This window comes from Trachypithecus francoisi, unplaced genomic scaffold (assembly GCF_009764315.1).
Source record: "Trachypithecus francoisi isolate TF-2019V2 unplaced genomic scaffold, Tfra_2.0 Lachesis_group13, whole genome shotgun sequence".
NCBI lineage: Eukaryota > Metazoa > Chordata > Mammalia > Primates > Cercopithecidae > Trachypithecus > Trachypithecus francoisi.
This window is the reverse complement of record NW_022681458.1, coordinates 55,142,244-55,163,397: the sequence shown is the minus strand read 5'-3', so window position 1 is coordinate 55,163,397 and position 21,154 is coordinate 55,142,244. Positions and strand designations below refer to the sequence as shown.

Here is a 21,154-nt window from a genome sequence, read left to right as displayed (position 1 = left end):
CAAACGATTTATTACATGATTTTTTCCTACAATTTTTTTGATAGATGAAAGTATTAAAATTACGTTGTATTTCCTTTGGTTCAGATGTCTTCTGCCATAAACTGATAGTGTCAACCCACAGAAATTTGGGATGAATCTATTAAGATTTTTTTTTACTTTTTCTGAGAATCAGGAGCTCATAGGCACAGAAAGACTTTTTTGCTGCTTCTCTGTCAACCAAAGTGAAGCATGATTCACTGATTATTGTAGAAGACCAAATATCAGATCATGAATATATCCAAGCCTTGGGCTGTGCTATACAAAGCAGTTGAGGAGGCCAGGCGTGGTGGCTCATGCCTGTAATCCCAGCACTTTGGGAGGCTGAGGCGGGGGGATCACAAGGTCAGGAGTTCCAGACCAGCCTCAGGAACATGTTGAAACCTTGTCTCTACTAAAAATACAAAAATTAGCTGAGTGTGGTGCACGTCTGTAATCCCAGCTACTCAGGAGGCTGAGGTAAGACAATCTCTTGAACCTGGGAGGTGGAAGTTGCGATGAGCTGAGATCACGCCACTGCACTCTAGCCTGGATGACAGAGGGAGACTCCATCTCAAGAAAAAAAAAAAAAAAGCAGTTGAGGAATCTTTTGCATTCAAGTAGACTTAGGTGATGTAAACAACACTTACCAAGACTTTGTTGGGAAAATTATATATTATGGTTCTGATAACAGGAGAATTTTATCTTAGGGACAAATTTCAGTGTCAGGATTGTGGTAGCAAGGAGAAAAATAGCATGCAAAAGATGAGAAATAAGTTTTACATTTTTACCAGTGAAATAAAATATGCAGAATTCTGTACACATTTATATTGGTATATTTATTTATATTTGTGAAATCTTAGATAATCGTTAAGGAAATAGTGTGACATACTTCTAGTATAATAGTCTTACGAAATTTTTTGTTGATTCTGATTTGCTGGCTTTGACAGAGTGCTTTAAGATAAACCTACACAAAAGTAATCCTTTTTTCCATATTGTTATTTCCTGCCAGTACTAAAATTTATTGATGCTGGGAAATATGTCAGTGAAACAGGAATCATGATGTGGACTGTTCCATTTGACATTGTGATCAGTGCCAAAATGATTGTTAGTCATTAAGCCAGCTGTTAATGGGAACCAGATCACATGCACATGTTTTTAGGGGTTTTTTTTCCATTTGAAATTATCTACATTAAACCCTGTTGTATTTTTCCATATATGGCTAATACTTGGAAAACTCCAAGAGTTTGTAAAAAGGCTCAATTTTACCATAAATGGAGAAATACCTGTGACTCAGAATATGATGGTTTTAGGGCATTTATTGTCTAACAAAATATGAGAACTAATAAAACGAAACCACAGTTTAGATTTTGATAGGTCGAACTGTTCAGATGTTTCTATACTTAACACCATAGGTTTTTGTGTATTGCAGGATAATTTATTGCTTCAGATAATTTTTTGTTTATTGAAAATAATATATGCACATGGTAAAACAAATTTTAAACAGTCTTAAAGCGTGTACAATGAAACATACAACTCACATCAGTCTTCTCAGAGACAATCACTTTTTTGTTTTTTGTTTTTGAGATAGGGTCTCGCTCTGTCACTTGGGCTGGAGTGCAGTGGTGTGATCATGGCTCATTGCAGCCTCCGCCTCCCAGGCTCAAGTAATCTTCCCACCTCAGCCCCACAAGGAGTTGGGACTACAGAGGTGTGCCACCAGCCCGGCTAGTTTTTATGTATTGTTTTTTTAAAGAGATGGGGTTTTGCCATATTGCCCAGGCTAGTCTCAAAACATCTGGGCTCAAGCAGTCTGCACCCCTCAGCCTCCTGAAGTGCTGAGACCTCAGGTGTGGCCTACTGTGCTCAGCCTGAGGCAATCACTCTTAACAATTTCATTTATCCTTCTAGAATTTTCTTATTTCTATATATGTATGCATCTTTGAAGGAAAGGCAGCTCAAAAATCTAATGCCTCCCCACACTGTTCTAACAGTAAAAATCTCTTGTAGATCTTTCCTTATCGATATATGAATTTACCTCATATTTTGTAAATCACTGATACTATTCTCTTGTATATGTGTACCTTATTTGCTTAAATTATATGTTCTACTAGTGGATACTTCGATTATTTCCAGTCTTTTATTATGAACACTGCTGTAGTGAAAATGTTATACACATGTATTTGTACAAATATGTGAATATATCTGTATGATAAAGGAGATCTTTGGATATATATATTTAAAGTTTTGTTAGGTATTATAAACTTTCCCTCACAGAAGTTTACACCCCTCCAGTTATGTTTTGAAACCCATGGCAACCTCATTTATTACCGTATTTTTGAATCTTTGTCAGTTTTGTAGGAGGAAATAGTATCTGTTATGGTAATTTACATTTCTTTAATTAATAGTAAGACTGAGTTTCTTCATATTTGTTGGTAAGCCTTCAGTATCCCTTTTCTTGTGAGCTACTTTTAGTATATTTGTACGTATTTTCTATTCATTTGTGATTTCAATAAATGAGTCTCAGTTTATAGCACTCTATCCTTTCAGTGTTTAGTCCAGAATCTGGAGCCATGTTTGACATTGCATCTTTCAGTAGGTCAAAATGTAACTGTTTCTTATCAGTCCACTGCTAATATCCTGGTCCAAGCCACTATTGTCTCCCATCTGGACTATTGTCCTAGATTTTTTAATTAAGGCACTGTCAGCAACGAGATGGCACATTTAAATTGGGGTAATTTGACTATTTACAGAGGACTGTGCAGGTACCTGGGGATTGATTGTATATCAGCACTAGTTAAAATGTGGCCTCTAGGCCTGAAGGCAGTGGTTCCCAGAATCTGAAAACAGAATACTAGGTGTAGAGAGCCACGTGACAGGAGCTGTGGCTTTTTTCAGAGGGCAGGAGCCAGCCCCAAATGACCAGAGGATTAAAACAATGAGCTCACTCTGCTTCCTCCCTTTGATTCTCTGTGCTGTTCTGTGCCTCATAAACAGTAGACACTTTCCCACCTCACCCTTACCTGGGCTGTGTTTCCTGCCGGGACATTCTTTCCCTAAACGTTCACTGAGTATCTGCTTCAACATCATTTTGAGAATGGCTCAAATATGATCTTCTCAGTGATGCCCTGACCATCTTACTTAAAATTGCATCTCCCCCTTCTCACCTTGTACTTCCATCCTCTTCTCTATGTTTTCCAGTAGTGCTTACATTGTTATATGTTATTTATTTGTTTTTAGTGAATGTCTCTTTCCTTCAATTAGAATGTAAGTTCCATGAGGACAGTTTTTTATCTTTGTTCATTGCTGAAACTCCAGGGCCTAGAACATTGTCTGGTGCCCGGCACAAGTTAGTGCCCAATAAATTGAAGAGATGAATGTACGATAAGAAGTTTTTGTATTTGGAAATACATAAAGTCCTTTAGTTGTCATAGATGTACATATATATATATATATATAATATATTTATATGTATAATACATATATTCTTATGTATATGTATATCTTTTGTCCCTGTTTATGATATTTCTGTAATCCTTTTGTATAACTTCTGAGACCTCCCCAGTGGAAAAGAAATTAAGACCTTAATTTTTTTACGTTAGTATTTTTATTCAAATGGTGTTTATTTGAATGTAAGAGGACAACATAGATTTAAATAACCCAGTCAAGAAAATGTATATCTAAAACAGCCACATTAAACTATATTGTATTGAGTTTCAAGGAAGAAATGCTTATAGCTTATAGCATCTTGCTAAACTTTCTTTATGTCTCTCTCCCAAGGAACTCTTTATCCCATCCTAGACCAAACATATAAGCATCTCTACAATACAAATGTCTTTTCTCTTTTTTATTATCTCAAGGGAGACAGAGGCTGAGCAGATATGTGGGGTTTCTGAAGGCAACCTCCCTGGGGATCAAACTCTGGTTCTGCCAGTTACCAGCTGTTGATGTTATACAGGTTACTATTAGGTTACCCTCTTCCCCCTAGTGCAGTATTCTCATCAACCTGCTCCATAGGTGTGGATTACACTGAATGAGTTAATTTACATATAGGTGAAGACTTTTAAAGTGCTTAGGACAGGGATTGGCATACTGAAATGGCTCAGTAAATATGAGCTGTTTCAAGTCACTATTCCTCCCTTTTACCTTCTTAGAGACCCTCCCTATTCCTTCATTTTCTCTGTATCCCTGCTGCATTCTCCCTTTTCCTTTCTTCCCCAATTTTGAAGTATGTTTAAAGTTTTTTTACCTGAAAAACTAATCAAAAACTGTTTTCCCTTGAAGATGTATCTTTTCTTAGTCATATCTTTCTCTTTTCTTTCCTTTACATCCATGATGTTTGAATACATATTGTGTCTTCATCACTTGCCATGCTTCAACCCAATAGAATCACTGTTGGGTTGTGGCACCGACCCAACCCAGCAGTGATTCTATCTGCGATTGTTAGCAGCAGCCTATTTGCTGGCTTCAGTGGATGGTTATGGTCCCTCATCTCTTCGGGCTGCTCTTTTACAATCACCCCATTGGCCATTCCCTCCTTAAAGTTTCTGCTCTTTGTCTGCTTGACGTGATCACATCCTTTTATCCCTCCTAAACTTCTTGATACTATTGTGGGCTTTCCTCTTTGACCCTTTTTCATCTCTCCATTATTTGTTATACCTATGGTGTCATGAAAAGGAATAGGCCTTTTGGTTAAACAGACATGGGCTCAACTCTAGCCTCTGTCATTTTTTTCTAACATTACCTTGGGAAAATTACCTGCCATTCTCCTTTGTATAATACATTCCAGGGGTGATCATGAAAAGTATAAATTGGTTAGTTTATTTACTTTCTTGTGTTTCTGAGCCCAGAACAGATTTTAATGCTTAAAAGTGCCCTGTCCTCATGTTTTTAATATTTGGGAAATAATTTACTTTATGAAATAGTCTCAAGAAAATTAGCTGTAATTATATGATGTGGGAGACATTACAACACTTTGTCATTATTCACATTTTTTTAAACTTCTGGGAAGAACTTTGGTATGCCCATGTGACTTTTTCTGGCCCATAAAGCATGAGCAGAATTGTGTCATTTCTGGGTGGCAGGGTTTAAGAGCTGAGGCATTATTCTGCCCCTTCCCAGGTGGCGTAGTGAGTAGTGATAGTTTAAATGGTAGAACTTCTGTCAACTTGAGGCCTGTAGTAAGGAAGACATAAAGCTTAGACTCTTACTCATATGTGTGTGTACAAAAAAAAACTATTGTTATTTTTAACTACTTGAAATTTGGGGGATGCTTGTTACCATAGCATCATGGAAACTAAACTGAATAACACATATAGGGATATTAAAATGGAATATTATCAATAATCAGCTGCTGGAAAATGGTTATTAAAACCACTTTCTATTCTGCATGCCAGTTTGGTCTTCCTTTAAGTTTCTAGTCTGACTTACTGAGTATCTGAGTGACTAAATGACTAGGTATCATTGCTTATGCTAAAAATGGCCCCAGATGTTAAGTTGCATTTGGATTGGGAGAAAGTATAAATAGACTAAGTACCTGATAGGGATATCATAGCTTTGGGGTTCCTTGAGTATAGTGACTTAAAACTGGCATGTGTTTTGTGGCCACTCTGGAAGCTATAGCTATAGAGTTGTTGCAAAAGATGTCATTTCTGTGGGGGCAAGAGGCTTTGAAGCCCGAATGACTCCTGTGTCTACTAGGTTTTGTTTCTTCAAATCTGAGCCGTCACCTGGCGGGGCAAAGAGAAGTACTCTGGACAGCTGGGTGGACAGCTGTATAGGAAAGTTCATGTAAGGATTCTCAGAGGTATGTCTGGTTCTGTCCTGCTGGAAAGCTGTGATTCTGTCTTATATCCTTGTAGATAGACTGGTGCTGCATATGGCCTTTGGTAGTTTTCTGAGTCTGAAAAATTTGAGACTTAAGAAGCCCCAGATGATTGTTGCATCAACATTTGAAGTTTGTGACTGTATGAAATATTCTAGGCTAGTTGCTGCATAGTCTGTTTCTCCTTTTAAAAAACAGAATAGTAATTATATTCCTTCCTACGAAAAAGAACAAACCTCAGCTAGCTCTAGAATCACAATAAACAATTTTATAGTAAAGTGCTTGGAGATACTCTAAATGCTTGGCATTAAGTAATATTTTGTAAAATGGTCCTTTCCTCTCCCATTTGCCTTTTAGGTCAGGTTCTGCCATACCGGTAGTCTCAGTGCACTGAGTACAGTTTTCTTTCTTTATTAAGCTGAATTTTTTGTTGATGTTTTTTTTCTTACTGATGTTATAGTATGTTTGTTTCCCTGAGTAGACTATAAGCTATCTAAAGGCAGGGAACACATTTATTTCCACTCACCATTTATTCCATTTCTCTATGGTGGGTTGCCTGTGTGTATGTTGCATGCAAGTTTTGGACTCTTCATGAAAAGTAATAGAAATAGACTCTAGCTAAATTTAACAGAACAAGAATTTATTGGAAGGATGTTGATAACTTCACAGTTATCTGAAAAAATAGGCAGGAACCAAGAGAAGCTAACAAAAGAACAACTGGTGGATTTTATTGTTGCTGGAACTGCTGTTGCTGAATGTGGAATAGCACCATGAGAATAATTTCTTAACCATTATGCCACTTTGCGTCATTTGCTAGAGTTTTAAAACTTTTATAGTAGTGTCTGTTTGGGTGAGTCCAAGTCTCATATCTGTGAAAGACCTGGAAAGCCTATCTTATCTTGCACAACTAAGAAGATTAAGAGGATTATGACCTGTAGAGGGAACTAAAAAGTATGGGATTAAGAGGGTACCTTTTTCTCCTTTTGACTGGAAAACAGGGTAATAGGAAAGAAACATCCTTTGCAAATAACCCTGTTTATCTGTTGGGCTAATTAGTAATTCATGAACTAATTTTACTTTGTGTTTACCTGTGAGGTTCCTGGGTATTAGATAGTATATAATTATTAAAAGGTCATTTAACTGTTACTTGTCACATGCATTAAGACATGCACTAGTAGCTAATTAAGAAAATCTGGATTTTGCTTTTAAGGTATCATAACACAACTTTTTTAGCTTTTAAAGAAGACAAATGGACACTTTTGATGTGCTTTCTTTTCTATCCCGTAGCATGATTTTGGTGGTTTGAGTTGGGGATAAGAGAGAGGCTTTCAAAAATATATTTGAGAGACTAGTCTAAAACTTATTTTACTGTAATTCTGAACAGCAGATGCAAATAGATTCATACCAAAATAAAGGAGGCGTAACTGGAAAGTATCTAACTTTGCCTGGGGACTTTGAAGAAGGCTTCCTAGATTAGTTGGTGACATTTGAGCTAGCTAATGAAAAATGAGATGAAATTCCTTAGATGTCGAAGAGGGTTACAGCTTGAGAAAACAGTATGTGTATGCTTAGTAAAAGAAGTTAGTGACTGAAAATCAAGTAATTCCATGTGTCCTACATATATGTATATGTATGTGGGCATAAGGGTTATACGTGTGTGGTGGTGGGGTTATGGTGTTGAGGGCATGATGAGGAATAAAACTGGAAATAGCTGAGGAAAGATATAAATGAGTTTTTAAAAAGATACTCTAAAGGTCTAGCCAAATAAATTTACCTTTAAATCTTAAGGCATATAGAGTATTATATTAGAGACAGAAGGATCTAGAGCTCCATAGGGACATCTTGAATTTCTGGTTCCTTGTAGATTTCACATGAACACTGCAGATGAACTAATACGTTCAGTACCTATTTTATTAATTTTCCTAGTCACTTTTTTGGTAAAATGATAGAAGTTACATGAAATAATGAATATTATCAAATACATATATTCAAAATATTATAGACATGACTTTAAAAAATGTGGAGTTTCATGATACGAAGTTTAATTTATTAGAAGGTGCAATCCAGGATGGAAAAGTTACTTGCTGCTTTGATTTTTGAATAATGTTTATGCCTTAGTGAGCCTTCAGGAGTGAAAGGAAACCTTAGTCCAAAATTTAGATTTGCAAAATTTATTTCCAAAATGTGCTACCCTGTTAGTTTTCTTTCAAGATCTTGACTCTGGCTTGTCACCTTTATTTTTCTTTTTCCCCTGTATTTGCTTGATAGAATATATAAACAAAGCCACAACTAAGATGTTTTAAATTTTTTCTTATTTTATATGTTTATGCAATGATTGAAATATTACAACTTGCTTTTGAAATAGCAGTTGCCCTCTTGGATTTTTAAGCCTTTTCATCCAGTGACTCTTCATAACTTATAGATTTTTAAATAGGGTCTTCATAATGACAGAATAGGTTTTTCCCCTAAATTGAAAGAATAATGTGAACTTTGATATGTTATAGAATTAGTGAAAATGAAACAGTTATTTGGGGGTATGATTTCTTTGTTTTAGTCTAAGATGATTGATACGTGGAAAACTCACAAGTGGATGTGGAAAAGTAGAACTGAAGAAAAGATTAATTGCATGATTTAGTTTAGGGATTAATGATCTATGTATTTTCAGTAGTAAAGTTATTCCAAACTATAATAGATTGCTATGCAAAACAATATTGAGACTATTCACATAGCAAGCCGAGACTGTTCATGTAGTCTGTTTTCTGTTTTGCCTTCATGGCTACATTAGTTTCCTGTTGCTATTGTCATAAGTTACCAAAGATAACAAATTTGTTATCTTTAATTCTGGAGGTCAGATGTCCAGAATGGATTCATTGGGCTAAATCAAGGTGAGAAACTGTTTCCTCTCCATTTCCAGCTGGTAGAACCATTGGTATTCTTTGTCTTGTGGTTCCTTGCCTTATCTTCCAAGCCAGCAATAGCTACTGGGGTCGTTCTCATGCTGTATTACTTGAACATTGACCCTACTGCCCCCCCCACCAACCCTTGTGATTTTAATGGGTCCACCTAGATAATCCAGACTTACCTCTTATTTCAAGGTCCTTAATTTGATCACTTCTGCAAAGTCCTTTTTGCCTTGTAAGTTCATATATTTATGTGTCAGTTTCTGGGAATTAGAAGTTGAATATCTCAGGGATATTATTCTGCCTACCACGGTGCCCTTTTGTGTATTTTCTTTTTTAATTATTTGTTATTTTTTTCTTTAAAAAGGAGAGATGGGATCTTGCTATGTTAGACCAGCCTGGTCTCAAACTCCTGGCCTCAAGCGATCCTCCCATCTCAGCCTCCCAAAGTGCTAGGATTACAGCTGTAAGCCACAATTGATATTGGTTATACTGCAAGCTATGCTAAGACAAGAACCATGCTTATATAAGTAGGCATTGCTGTCTCTCTTGTTCTTTTTCCCTTGGCAGCTTTGGTTATAAAGAATGCAAACTAAATTTAGAAGATGTAGGCTCAGATTCAGACTCTGATGTTTATTAACTGTGACCCTGGGCAAGCACCATCCACAATTTCCCCATTTGTCAAATAAGCATAATACCTACCTCTCAGGGTTGCCATGTAGATCAAATGAGATAATATTAGTCCAACATGGTGGCCTGGTGGCTCATGCCTGTAATCCCAGCACTTCGGGAGGCAGAGGCAGGAGGATTGCTTGAGTTCAGGAGCTTGAGACCAGCCTGGGCAACATAATGAGACCCCATATCTGATTTTTTTTTTTTTTTAAAAACAATGTCTATGAAGGTATAAGGTTGGTGCAAAAGTAATTGTGATTCTTGTCATTACTTTCAATACTTTGTAAACAAGAAAGCATTATACAGGTGAAGAAAGGATTGTTTATGTTGTGCCCATACTAGAACTGTAGGGAACTAAATAAGTATGGAAAAGGAAAGAAATAAAGATAATTGTGGATATTCTTAAATTGATTATAGCTTGGTTTGCATTTTAACTTCTGTTATTGTGACATTTGAGAAAATCCTCTTCTTATAACATGTTTTCCTTTTCTAGGGAAGCAGATGTTACTGATAGACTGATCCTTGGCCATGTTTCTTAGTAATGTGTGTTTGTGTGTGTGTGTGTGTGTGTTTTTCTCCCAAAAAGATAGACTGCTAATGTGCATTGAGAAAAGAAACCATGTTTCACCACCGTACGAAAGTCTTTTTGCTTAGAAATGCAGGCTTACCTACCTATTTGTTAAGTATGTTTTTTTTGTTGTTGTTGTTTTTTATTTGTTTGCTTTTTTAAAGGAGAAGCTCCTACCTTTATATTCCAAATACAGTGAATGGATGTCAGCTACCACTAACCATTTCTGTCATACCGAAGGGCATAGGTCAGATTACTATTTTTCCTGCCCGAAACAGCTTGCTGTAATGCTTGACATTTGTTCCTAGAAGGGCCTGGCTGTAGGTTGAGAGTAAATCTTGGCTATGTCAGTTCTATGGTCAAGAAAAATGCTGTGGAATATTTTCTGGGTATAACTAGATTTTGTATTTAATAGAGAATATAAAACATTTTGCTGTTTTCTAGCTTGTGCAGTACAGTTTCCATCTCGTTGCAATTAAAACACTCAGGCAGACCCTAAACTAACCTCCTTTAAGTTTTACTTCCTCCTATTGGTGAATTTTCTGTCTTCCAGAGTTGTGTCTAGGTATTTCTACAGTTGCAGCTGTCCTGTACACTAAAAAGTTAAAAAGAAAAGTAGTTTCCCTTCCCTTGTTAATACAAAACAAATTTATACTAAGGAATTTTTAAAAATAAAAATGTTTCTCCTGATAAAATCTGTTACCCCGTTACAGAATTACACAGAGACCTGGTAAGCACTTTAGAAATCTTGTAGTCGAATTCATTTATTACTAATTGACTGTCAGTCATACAGTTGGTCAGTATTTTACTGTTTTCAGTGTTTTACTGAAACCAAACTCACAAGCTCTTTTAAAGTCTCTTCCTTTCCCTGCTCACTTTGACCTGACTCAAACCATTCTTTAGGACTTAACATAGGATTGGCTTTCTTTTTTTTTTTTTTTTTTAATTCCCAGTAAAGAGTTTTTGTCTTAAAATGTTAGATGCTTTCAGGATCATTTCCTTCTCATGACTAGAAGGAAACAAACCAGCATTGATAAAGCAGTGAGTGTTTTCAAAAGGCCTGTATTCTTTGTGCTGCACTCCAGCAGGACCATCGGAATTGCTCATGGAAGAAGAGGGAGATTTTGATTCTTTATTGGCTGTGGTAGTAATAACTAACTAACTCAATGAATATCAATCCCAGTGAAATGAGCTTCATTCCTGTTTTCTTCTGGTTCTGCTTTTCTGACTCTTTTTGTTTATGTTTGGGAAACAGCTGTATCTTATTTTATGTAAAAGATGTTTCTGGATGGTTTTATATAAATTAGTAACACTTTGGCATATCCATGGATTATGGCTGCAGAACTTGTTTTTGTATATATAAATGATTTATTTTTCAAACACTTTGGATTTGGGGACCTTGGTCTCTTGGCTATTTTAAGTCAGTACGGGTAAGCTTCAAGAGACATTTGAAGACACTTTGGAAGTTTATAAAGCAAATTGTCCTTTCATTATTAGTACTGTTCTAATATCTTACCACTACCTATTGTCTGTCAGAGTTTCTTAAATAAATTAACAAACTGTATTTCCTTACTAAATCAATGAAATCATTAACCACCATTTTAGTCTTCAGTAGTTATCTAGAATTTTTATTTTTTAATTAGTTATTTTATGCAATATTCTACTCTAATAGTTTGATTCTATAACATAGAATAGAGGTCCCTAGGAAGGTTAATGCTTAAAAAAAGAAGGAAGAGGTTCCTAGGAACGTTAATGCTTAAAGAAAGGACAGCTTGTGTAATTAAAATTTTTTCTTGAATTTTATGAACTAAAATTCCTTTACATGTGTGAGATGAAAATGTAAACATAAAGTTAATTAAGAGGGGATGTGGGAGCTTCAAACTAAGCTTTTGTATATGAGGATTGAAGGATACTTATCCACACTACTTTTTAAAAACCTTTGAAACATTTTATAAATAATGCACATCCATTGATGAAAATATGAGAAAACCAGACCTACTTAAATCTCACCACTCAGGAAGCCAGTGGCCATAGGATATACTTTTGTGTGTATATTTGTGCATATGCCTTATGGCCTGTGTATATTCTGTGTGTGTGTCCGTGTATAAATACGCAAAATATATAAAGTTATTATTTACTCTGTCTCCTATTCTGTTGGACATTCTGTTGTTGTTGTTGTTGTTGTTGTTGTTTTTGAGACGGAGTCTTGCTCTGTCGCCCAGGCTGAAGTGCAGTGGCCGGATCTCAGCTCACTGCAAGCTCCGCCTCCTGGGTTCACACCATTCTCCTGCCTCAGCCTCCCGAGTAGCTGGGACTACAGGTGCCCGCCACCTCGCCCGGCTAATTTTTTGTATTTTTAGTAGAGACGGGGTTTCACCGTGTTAGCCAGGATGGTCTGGATCTCCTGACCTCGTGATCCGCCCATCTCGGCCTCCCAAAGTGCTGGGATTACAGGCCTGAGCCACCGCGCCCGGCCCGACATTCTGTTGTTTTATAACAAAACTTTGACATGCTTATTAGTCTTAGTTTGTATTACAAAATATTTTTTAGTTAATTTTTAAAAAATAAATGTAGAAGTCATAGCAATGTGTGTTTCAGGATTTCTGATACATCTTTGCCAAATAGGACAATACTGACACAAGCAATATTTGAACCAAATTTGATACTATCTTCCTTTGCCTGACAGGTGAAGCATATGTCTTATTTTAATATTCATTTCTGTTATTTCTGGTAAGCTTGAGTCTTTTTTCATAGGCTTATTAGCTCGTTCTGGGTTTTTAAATTTTGTTTTCTATTACCCATTTTCATTCTTGATCTATTATATTATTCATTTTTATTCTTGGTCTATTACTCTTCTGACACATCTATTTTTAATTAATTTTGAAAAAGTCATTTCATATGTATATATACACACACACACACATATACATACACACACACACACACACATTTCTGTTCAATGCTGCAGGTACTTTTTCTCCTGACAAATTTGTCATTTTTAAAAACAGCTTTATTGAGATATAATTTACCATAACATTGACCTGTTTTAAGTGTATAATTCAATGAATTTTTACTATATTTATAGAGTTTTATAGCTGTTACTACAGCCTAATTCCACAGCATCTCCATTACCTTAAAAAGAAATGTGTCCAACTTCAGTTTGTCCCCATTTGTACCTCCTGCCCTAAGCAGCTATTAATTTACTTTCTGTGTCTACATATTTTGGTTTTGAATATTTTATATAAACAGAATTATGTGATACATAGTCATTCATATTATGGCATGTATCAGTGCTACATTTCGTTTTTATTGCCTAACAGTATTCAACTGAATGAATAAACATTTTGTTTATACCAGTAGATGCACATTTGAGTGTTTTCTGCTTCTTGGCTATTATGAATAATGCTACTCTGAACATTCATGTGCAAATCTTTGTGTGGACATATGTTTTCCTTTCTCTTGGATAGATGTCTAGGAGCGGAATTGCTGCGTCATATGGTAATCTACATTTACCTTTTTTAAAAACTGTCAAACTATTTTCAAAAGTGGCTGTACCATTTTACATTTCTATTAGAAAAGTATGAGGGTTTCAGTATCTCCATATCTGTATGGACACTCATATTCTGTCTTTTTTATATTATAATAACCATCCTAATGAGTGTGAAGGCATATTTTGTTGTGGTTTTTATTTGCATTTACCTGATGATGATGAATGTTGAACATCTTTTCTTGTGTTTACTGGCTGTTATTTCTTCTTTGGAGAAACATCTATTCAAATTCTTTGCTTATTTTTAATTTAGTTGTTTGTCTTACTGAGTTGTAGAAGTTTTTTTTTTTTTTCATATTATTTAGGATACAATTTTTTTTATCCAGTATTTGATAAGCAAGTAATTTCGCCAATTTTGAGGGTTGTCTTTTTACTTTTTAAGTGGTGTTTTTGAAGCACAAAATTTTTAAATTTTAATTGGCTAATATATCTACTGTGTTATGACTATGCTGTTGGTTTTCTAAACCATTGCCTAACCCGAGTTCATGAAGATTTATTTCCTTGTTTTATTTTAAGAGTTACATAGTTTTAGCTCTTACATTTAAAAATACCTGTGATCTGTGTTGAGTTAATTTTCTGGTATGGTTTGAAGTATGGTTCCAAATTAATCTTTTTGTATATGGGTATCTAGTTGTCCCAGCACCATTTGTTGAAAAGACTATTTCTTTGCCACTGAATTTGCTTGGCATTGGCATCTTTGTCAAAAATCAGTTGACTGTGAATGTAAAGGTGCCTTTGATGTACTATTTATGTACTACTAAAAATACTAAAAGTGTCACCATTATAAATACGTCACCATTAACTATTGTACACATTCATATTTTAGACATGCTAGTATCTGAATATTTGCAGCTCTGAATCAATGGAATATGTTATTTCAAAATAGCATTGGGTTACAGATAAATGCATGATAACAGTAGTTGTCTGACCTCCAAATCATTTTCTCTCAAATTTATCTTATGGTATTTATGGCTCTCTGAAAATATTTTATATAATTATGTATTACTTTTCTCCTTCAAAAGCAAAGACTTATCTGTCTCATTTAATGCTATATTACTAGCATATAGACATAGGAGGTACCCATTTGTTTGTGATTTATTTATTTAAATGGATAATCAAAGAGATTTCTTCCACTAACCTGTCCATTTTTACATAATAAATAAGCATGCTTTATTGGGAGATTTTTTTCCTAGCAAATTTGTTACAGGAAGTACAACTAAGCAAGTGATGTTTGAAGTAAAAAGCTGCTTAAGAAAGTCTGTAAATTGTCTATGAATGCAGGGTGGTATTGTTTTAATAGGCTTTTTTTCTTTTTACTTTTTTTATTCATTTGTTTTAGCAAAAAGTAAGTTAAGGACCTGAATTATTTCATTATTCATACAAGTCATAGTAATGAATAGGAGCCAAGTGACTAAAACCACATTTAGCTTCAAAATGGAAGTTGACTCTCTTGCTTTTCTGATGCTTTAGCATTCTTGTTCACTTTGGCCTTTTCACAAAAAGGTGACATAATCTTGTTCCAAGGGATGCTCTTTTGGTATGAAAAGAAGAAACAAAACATTTTGCTTAGGGTAAGAAGGTAATTGTATCTTAAAAATAAGCACTGCCCATAATTGTCCAGCAAGTTGAATGCCGAATGTGTTGACAGTGCCTTTGGAAACACCAGGGAAAAAAGTTGGCTGCTAATAAGGAGTAGAGTTGAAAACTACGGCAATCTGCTTTTCTCATTTGCTTCTGTCCTCAAGCATGCAGTCATGGGAGTTTGATAAAATGCAAATGACAAGTTTGAAAACCTGGCAAAACAGACATGAAATTTTCAAGTCTCTAGTGATTTACTTGCTTATTGATTTCAAGTTTCTCTAGCAAAATTTTCCTCTGTATTTTTGAAAGTGGTAGTACAGAGCTGTATGTTAATTTACATAATACAGAGCAATTTCTTCTCAACTTTATTAGAGAGATTTAAAGATTATTAAATAAATGATATTTAAGATTTAAGTTGTTTAAATACTTTTATTTATTTAGATAATTAAATAAAATTATTTTATTGTGTGAGATACTCTTTTTTCTTTTTTCTTTATCTGGGTGAACAGAGCTAATCTTCCAATGGCTTTTGTGATTATGGACAGAAATCTTGGTATTCTTGGCTGTTGCCTGCAAAAGCATTTCTTCCAGCCCTTGAGTTTCTGTGGTTGTCTGTGTGCTGTTTCCTTTTCAAGTGTGTCAGCATAGTCCAGGCCATCTGAGGAGGTTCAATATCATTCTAAATGCTGGCTTCAGGGCTGTGATTCAGAATATTTACTTCACTCATGTGCCTCAGGATAGCTGCCAGGCCATGAATGACCTTCTTGTCAGTTTATCTGGAGAGCAGGCTTTCTTTTGCTTTCTCTTCACCCACTCTGTTTGTACTTCCTCTGGGTGAAACTTCTATGTAATGTTGAATCAAGGATTTTAAGACTTGGTCTCCAGAAGAACAATTTTGATTAGTAAAGAAAAACTTCCTAATGAGCAAACTTCTTAGAAAGATGGTAACATGAGCTTGTAACTCTGTTGCAGCTGAAGGCATTGAAAGCAGTGGATGATGTTTTTCTTTTTGAAGACCATTGACTAAGTTTTGGGTGCCAATGTATGCCAGTGCATTATATCCAGTTATACTGGACTACTTTGGTTTCCAAAAAGATATGTCAAATTCGTACTGATTTTGCATGAATTTTCTAGCTTAAGCTAACCCTGATGTCCTCAAAGACAGATATCCATAGCTGTTATGGCAAGGGATGTTTTTGATACTTTTTTAAAGAAATAGGAAACAGAACATGGTAGCTCTGCAGGCCTATGCTGCTTGACAGTGCCCAGCAGCATCTTGTGCCACCATATACAAGTTTAAAGAGATGTAACATTTGTTAAGAAAAACAGTCATGGAGGTAAATTTTCAAAGTTGTAGGGAGAGATTGGATAACCTTTAATAAAGAATAAATTTCAATTTTCAGGAATATAATAATTGAGAAAAAAATACTTAGCATAGAAGGCAACTCAGAAATCCCATAAAGCCCATTCTTAGCATGGCATAAACGCTCTTGACAAAAGTGGGAATGTAAATTAATACAGCTACTATGGAGTACAGTACGGAGGTTCTTCTAAAACTACAAATGAAACTACCATATGATCTGGCAATCCCACTACTAGGTATTTATCCAAAGGAAAGGAAATCAGTATGTCAAAGAGACATCTGTGTCCCATGTTTTTTGGAACACTGTACATAATCAGCAAGATATGGAATCAGTTCAGGTGTCTAACAACAGATGAATAGATAAAACATGATGTGTACATATATATGTGTGTGTATGCATTATTTTATATATATATATATAATGTATATATATTCCTGTCTGTGTTCAGGAATATGTATATACAGTGGAAAAATGGTGTGTGTGTGTGTGTGTGTGTGTGTGTGTGTGTGTTCAGCCATAAAAAGAATGAAGTCCTGTCATTTATGGCAACATGGATGGAACTGGAGGGTACTATGTTAAGTGAAATAAGCCAGGAACAGAAAATTAAACACTATGTGTTTTCACTCATAGGTGGAAGCTAAGAAAAAGTTGATGTCATAGAAGTAAAATGTAGAAGATACTAGAGGGTGGGAAAGGTAGAGAGAATGGCGGCAAAATTACAGCTGGATAGGAGGAGTAAGTTCTAGTGTTTTCTACCACTGTAGGATTATTTTAGTTAAAAATAAATGTATTATCTAATTCCGAATAGGTAGAAGGAAGGAATCGAATGTTCCCAACACAAAAAAGTACTAAATGTTCAAGGTGATGAACATGCTGATTACACTGACCTGATAAGTATAGATTATATGTATTGAAACATCACTATGTACCCCTTGAATATGTAAAATTATTATATATCAATTAAGAAAAAAAGGCTCTTGGCCAGGCAAGGTGGCTCATACCTGTAATTCCAGCAATTTGGTAGACTGAGGTGGGCAGATCACCTGAGGTCACGAGTTCAAGACGAGCCTGGCTGACATGGTGAAACCCTGTCTCTACTGAAAGTACAAAAAATTAGCTGGGCATGGTGGCATGCGCCTGTAATCCCAGCTACTCGGCAGGCAGAGGCAGGAGAATCGCTTGTACCTAGGAGGCGGAGGTTGCAGTGAGCTGAGATCGTGCCACTATACTCCAGCGTGGACGACAGAGCAAGACTCTGTCTCAAAAAAAAGAAAAAGAAGAAAAGGCTCTTGATAACCACTCCCTTCCTGATCATTCTCTGTAGTTACAGTGAACAACTCACAATTCTCTTAAAAAATTCAAGATTATCCACTCTTCTGTGAATAGAGAAACACATCTGAATTTTCAGTTAGGATTTGAATCCAGAGTGGAGGGAATAAAGTTTCTAGGCAAGAGGACCTCAGACCCAAATGCCTGCAGGTGGGAATAAGCATGACTTGTTTCAGAGACTAGGGATGAGGGATAAGAGTATTCTTTCACATAAAAATAAGTGTATCAGCCAGGCATGGTGGCTCACACCTGTAATCTCAGCACTTTGGGAGGCTGAGGCAGGTTGACCTTGAGCTCAGGTGGTCAAGACTAGCCTGGACAACATGATGAAACCCTGTTTCTACAGAAAGAACAAAAATTAGCCAGGCATGGCGGCGTGCATCTGTAGACCCAGCTTCTCTGGAGGCTGAAGTGGGAGGATCGCTTGAGTGTAGGAGGTTGAGGCTACAGTGAGCTGTGATCACACTACTGCCCTCCAAAAATAGAAATATTCCTAAATTTGAAATTGAGGGATATGTAGGGGATTGATTAAATAAAGTATTCTGTGGCTATTTAATAGGATACTACACAACAATGAAAATGATATTATAGGTCTGCCTTTATAAGTGGCTTATTAAGCGTTATAATGATGTTTAATGTTATCTTCAATATTGACTTAATATCTGTTTTACATATAAAAACATGCATATATTCATGAAACAAGTCTTTAGGATAGATAGTAATGTGTTAACAGAGGTCATTTCTTTATAATGGGGTTGTGGTATTTAGATTTATCTTTATATGTGGTTTATATATGGTTTTGTTTTATGTTTTGGTTTGTTTTGTAATGAATAAGACTTTTATAGTTAAAGTAAATACAATAAAGTGTTAAAAAGGTGAGAAGGTACCATTAGTCTTGTACATATATTTTGTACTTATTGATTACTATGTCTTAAATATTATTTTGAAAATTTTCAAACCTGTAAAAATTTGAATTTCAGTAATACAATGAACAATGAACAATACACTGTTCACCTAGCTTCACCTATTGTTGCAGACATTGTTACACTTAACCCCTAAATACTTCAGCATGTATCGCGTATAAACTAGGACATTTTCTTACGTAACTACAATATAGTCATCACATATTAGAAACGAATCATTATTATGAATAATGTAATATTAATAGTAACAATGTAATTATTGCTGAACATTATTACTGTTATCTAGTTCACAATTCACATTTCCACATTTATCCCAATAAAGTCCTTGTAACTTTGAAAAAACTTATTTGGACATAAAATTCAACCAGGGTTCACATCTTACATTTGGTTGCCATGCCTTAGTGGTCTCTTTTAATCTAGAAGTGTTTCCTACTCATTTTGTCTTCCACGATATTGACATTTTTGAGTACTATCCCAGGTGTGCTGTAGGCAAATATACTTGTATTGGTAAGAATATAGTGATGTTTGGTCTATCCCAATGCATCATTTTGTTTTTGACACTGGAGTTTTAGTGTACAGAAATAATTTTCTCAATAGTGAGGACTGAAGTAATAAAAATAAGTGTTTGATTGGAGTGTGCCATATTGAACTCTTTTTTCTACCAACCAAATCAGGTTTCCTGGATTCTAATTCTTACATTGTTATGTCACAGGCACAGGTCTCAGTCTTGTCTTTTATAGCATTTTACACAAAAGTGTTTCATACCATTTAATTTTCATAAATATCTTTATGCCCTACAGAAAGAACTTCTGGGAATAGATGATCACACGTATTTGTTTAATAATTAATTATCTAACTGTTGAGCAACTGGAAAACTATTTACAATTGCTTTTTCAATCGTGTATTATGATAATTAATGGGACTAATAATAACACTGAGGCCCTTCTGGGTTATCATGTATTCTATGTTTCTGATTAGTTGAAAGTCTCTAGTGTATATAAAGTATATATGAGAAAAATAAACAGTGGAGTATTTGATTAATCAAAGGTGTACTATTTCTCAACCTGGCTGGATAAAAATAAACTGTTATGTTAAGAACAGTATATTTTGGGTCTTACTACTCACAATATTCTTTTTTAGGCAATAGAGATTATGCCAAGGACGATCCATTGGAATTTAAGTCCCATCAGTGGTTTGGAGCATCTGTGAGGTCGAAACAAGATAAAATTTTGGTAAGTCTTCTGGATATTTATTCACAGGTGAGTTTAGTCAGTTTATGTAGAGACACAGGAGGTTTTTTTTTTTTTTTTAAATTATACTTTAAGTTCTAGGGTACATGTGCATAACGTGCAGGTTTGTTACATATGTATACTTGTGCCATGTTGGTGTGCTGCACCCATCAACTCGTCAGCACCCATCAAGTCGTCATTTATATCATGTATAACTCCCCAATGCAATTCCTCCCCCCTCCCCCCTCCCCGTGATAGGCCCCAGTGTGTGATGTTACCCTTCCCGAGTCCAAGTTTCCTCATTGTTCAGTTCCCACCTATGAGTGAGAACATGCGGTGTTTGGTTTTCTCTTCTTGTGATAGTTTGCTAAGAATGATGGTTTCCAGCTGCATCCATGTCCCTACAAAGGACGCAAACTCATCCTTTTTTATGGCTGCATAGTATTCCATGGTGTATATGTGCCACATTTTCTTAATCCAGTCTGTCACAGATGGACATTTGGGTTGATTCCAAGTCTTTGCTATTGTGAATAGTGCCACAATAAACATACGTGTGCATGTGTCTTTGTAGTAGAATAATTTATAATCCTTTGGGTATATACCCAGTAGTGGGATGGCTGGGTCATATGGTACATCTAGTTCTAGATCCTTGAGGAATCGCCATACTGTTTTCCATAATGGTTGAACTAGTTTACAATCCCACCAACAGTGTAAAAGTGTTCCTATTTCTCCACATCCTCTCCAACACCTGTTGTTTCCTGATTTTTTAATGATTGCCATTCTAACTGGTGTGAGATGGTATCTCATTGTGGTTTTGATTTGCATTTCTCTGATGGCGAGTGATGATGAGCATTTTTTCATGTGTCTGTGGCTGTATGAATGTCTTCTTTTGAGAAATGTCTGTTCATATCCTTTGCCCACTTTTTGATGGGGTGTTTGTTTTTTTCTTGTATATTTGTTTGAGTTCTTTGTAGATTCTGGATATTAGCCCTTTGTCAGATGAGTAGGTTGCAAAGATTTTCTCCCATTCTGTAGGTTGCCTGTTCACTCTGATGGTAGTTTCTTTTGCTGTGCAGAAGCTCTTTAGTTTAATGAGATCCCATTTGTCAATTTTGGCTTTTGCTGCCGTTGCTTTTGGTGTTTTAGACATGAAGTCCTTGCCCATGCCTATGTCCTGAATGGTACTACCTAGATTTTCTTCT

The 21,154-nt window shown here is 35.6% G+C and overlaps 1 protein-coding gene across 3 annotated transcripts in view; it reads left to right on the top strand.

The window, feature by feature from the left end:
- The window catches only part of ITGAV (integrin subunit alpha V), a 96,670-nt gene that overhangs the window by 13,289 nt on the left and 62,227 nt on the right, over nucleotides 1–21,154 (top strand). For 2 of the 3 annotated variants that reach the window (XM_033230930.1, XM_033230929.1), the window contains exon 3: nucleotides 19,864–19,955. In XM_033230930.1, the coding sequence (XP_033086821.1) occupies nucleotides 19,864–19,955 (92 nt within the window). Of the gene's footprint in view, nucleotides 1–19,863; nucleotides 19,956–21,154 lie in introns of those variants that run through there. The other variant, XM_033230931.1, reaches the window with a different exon arrangement.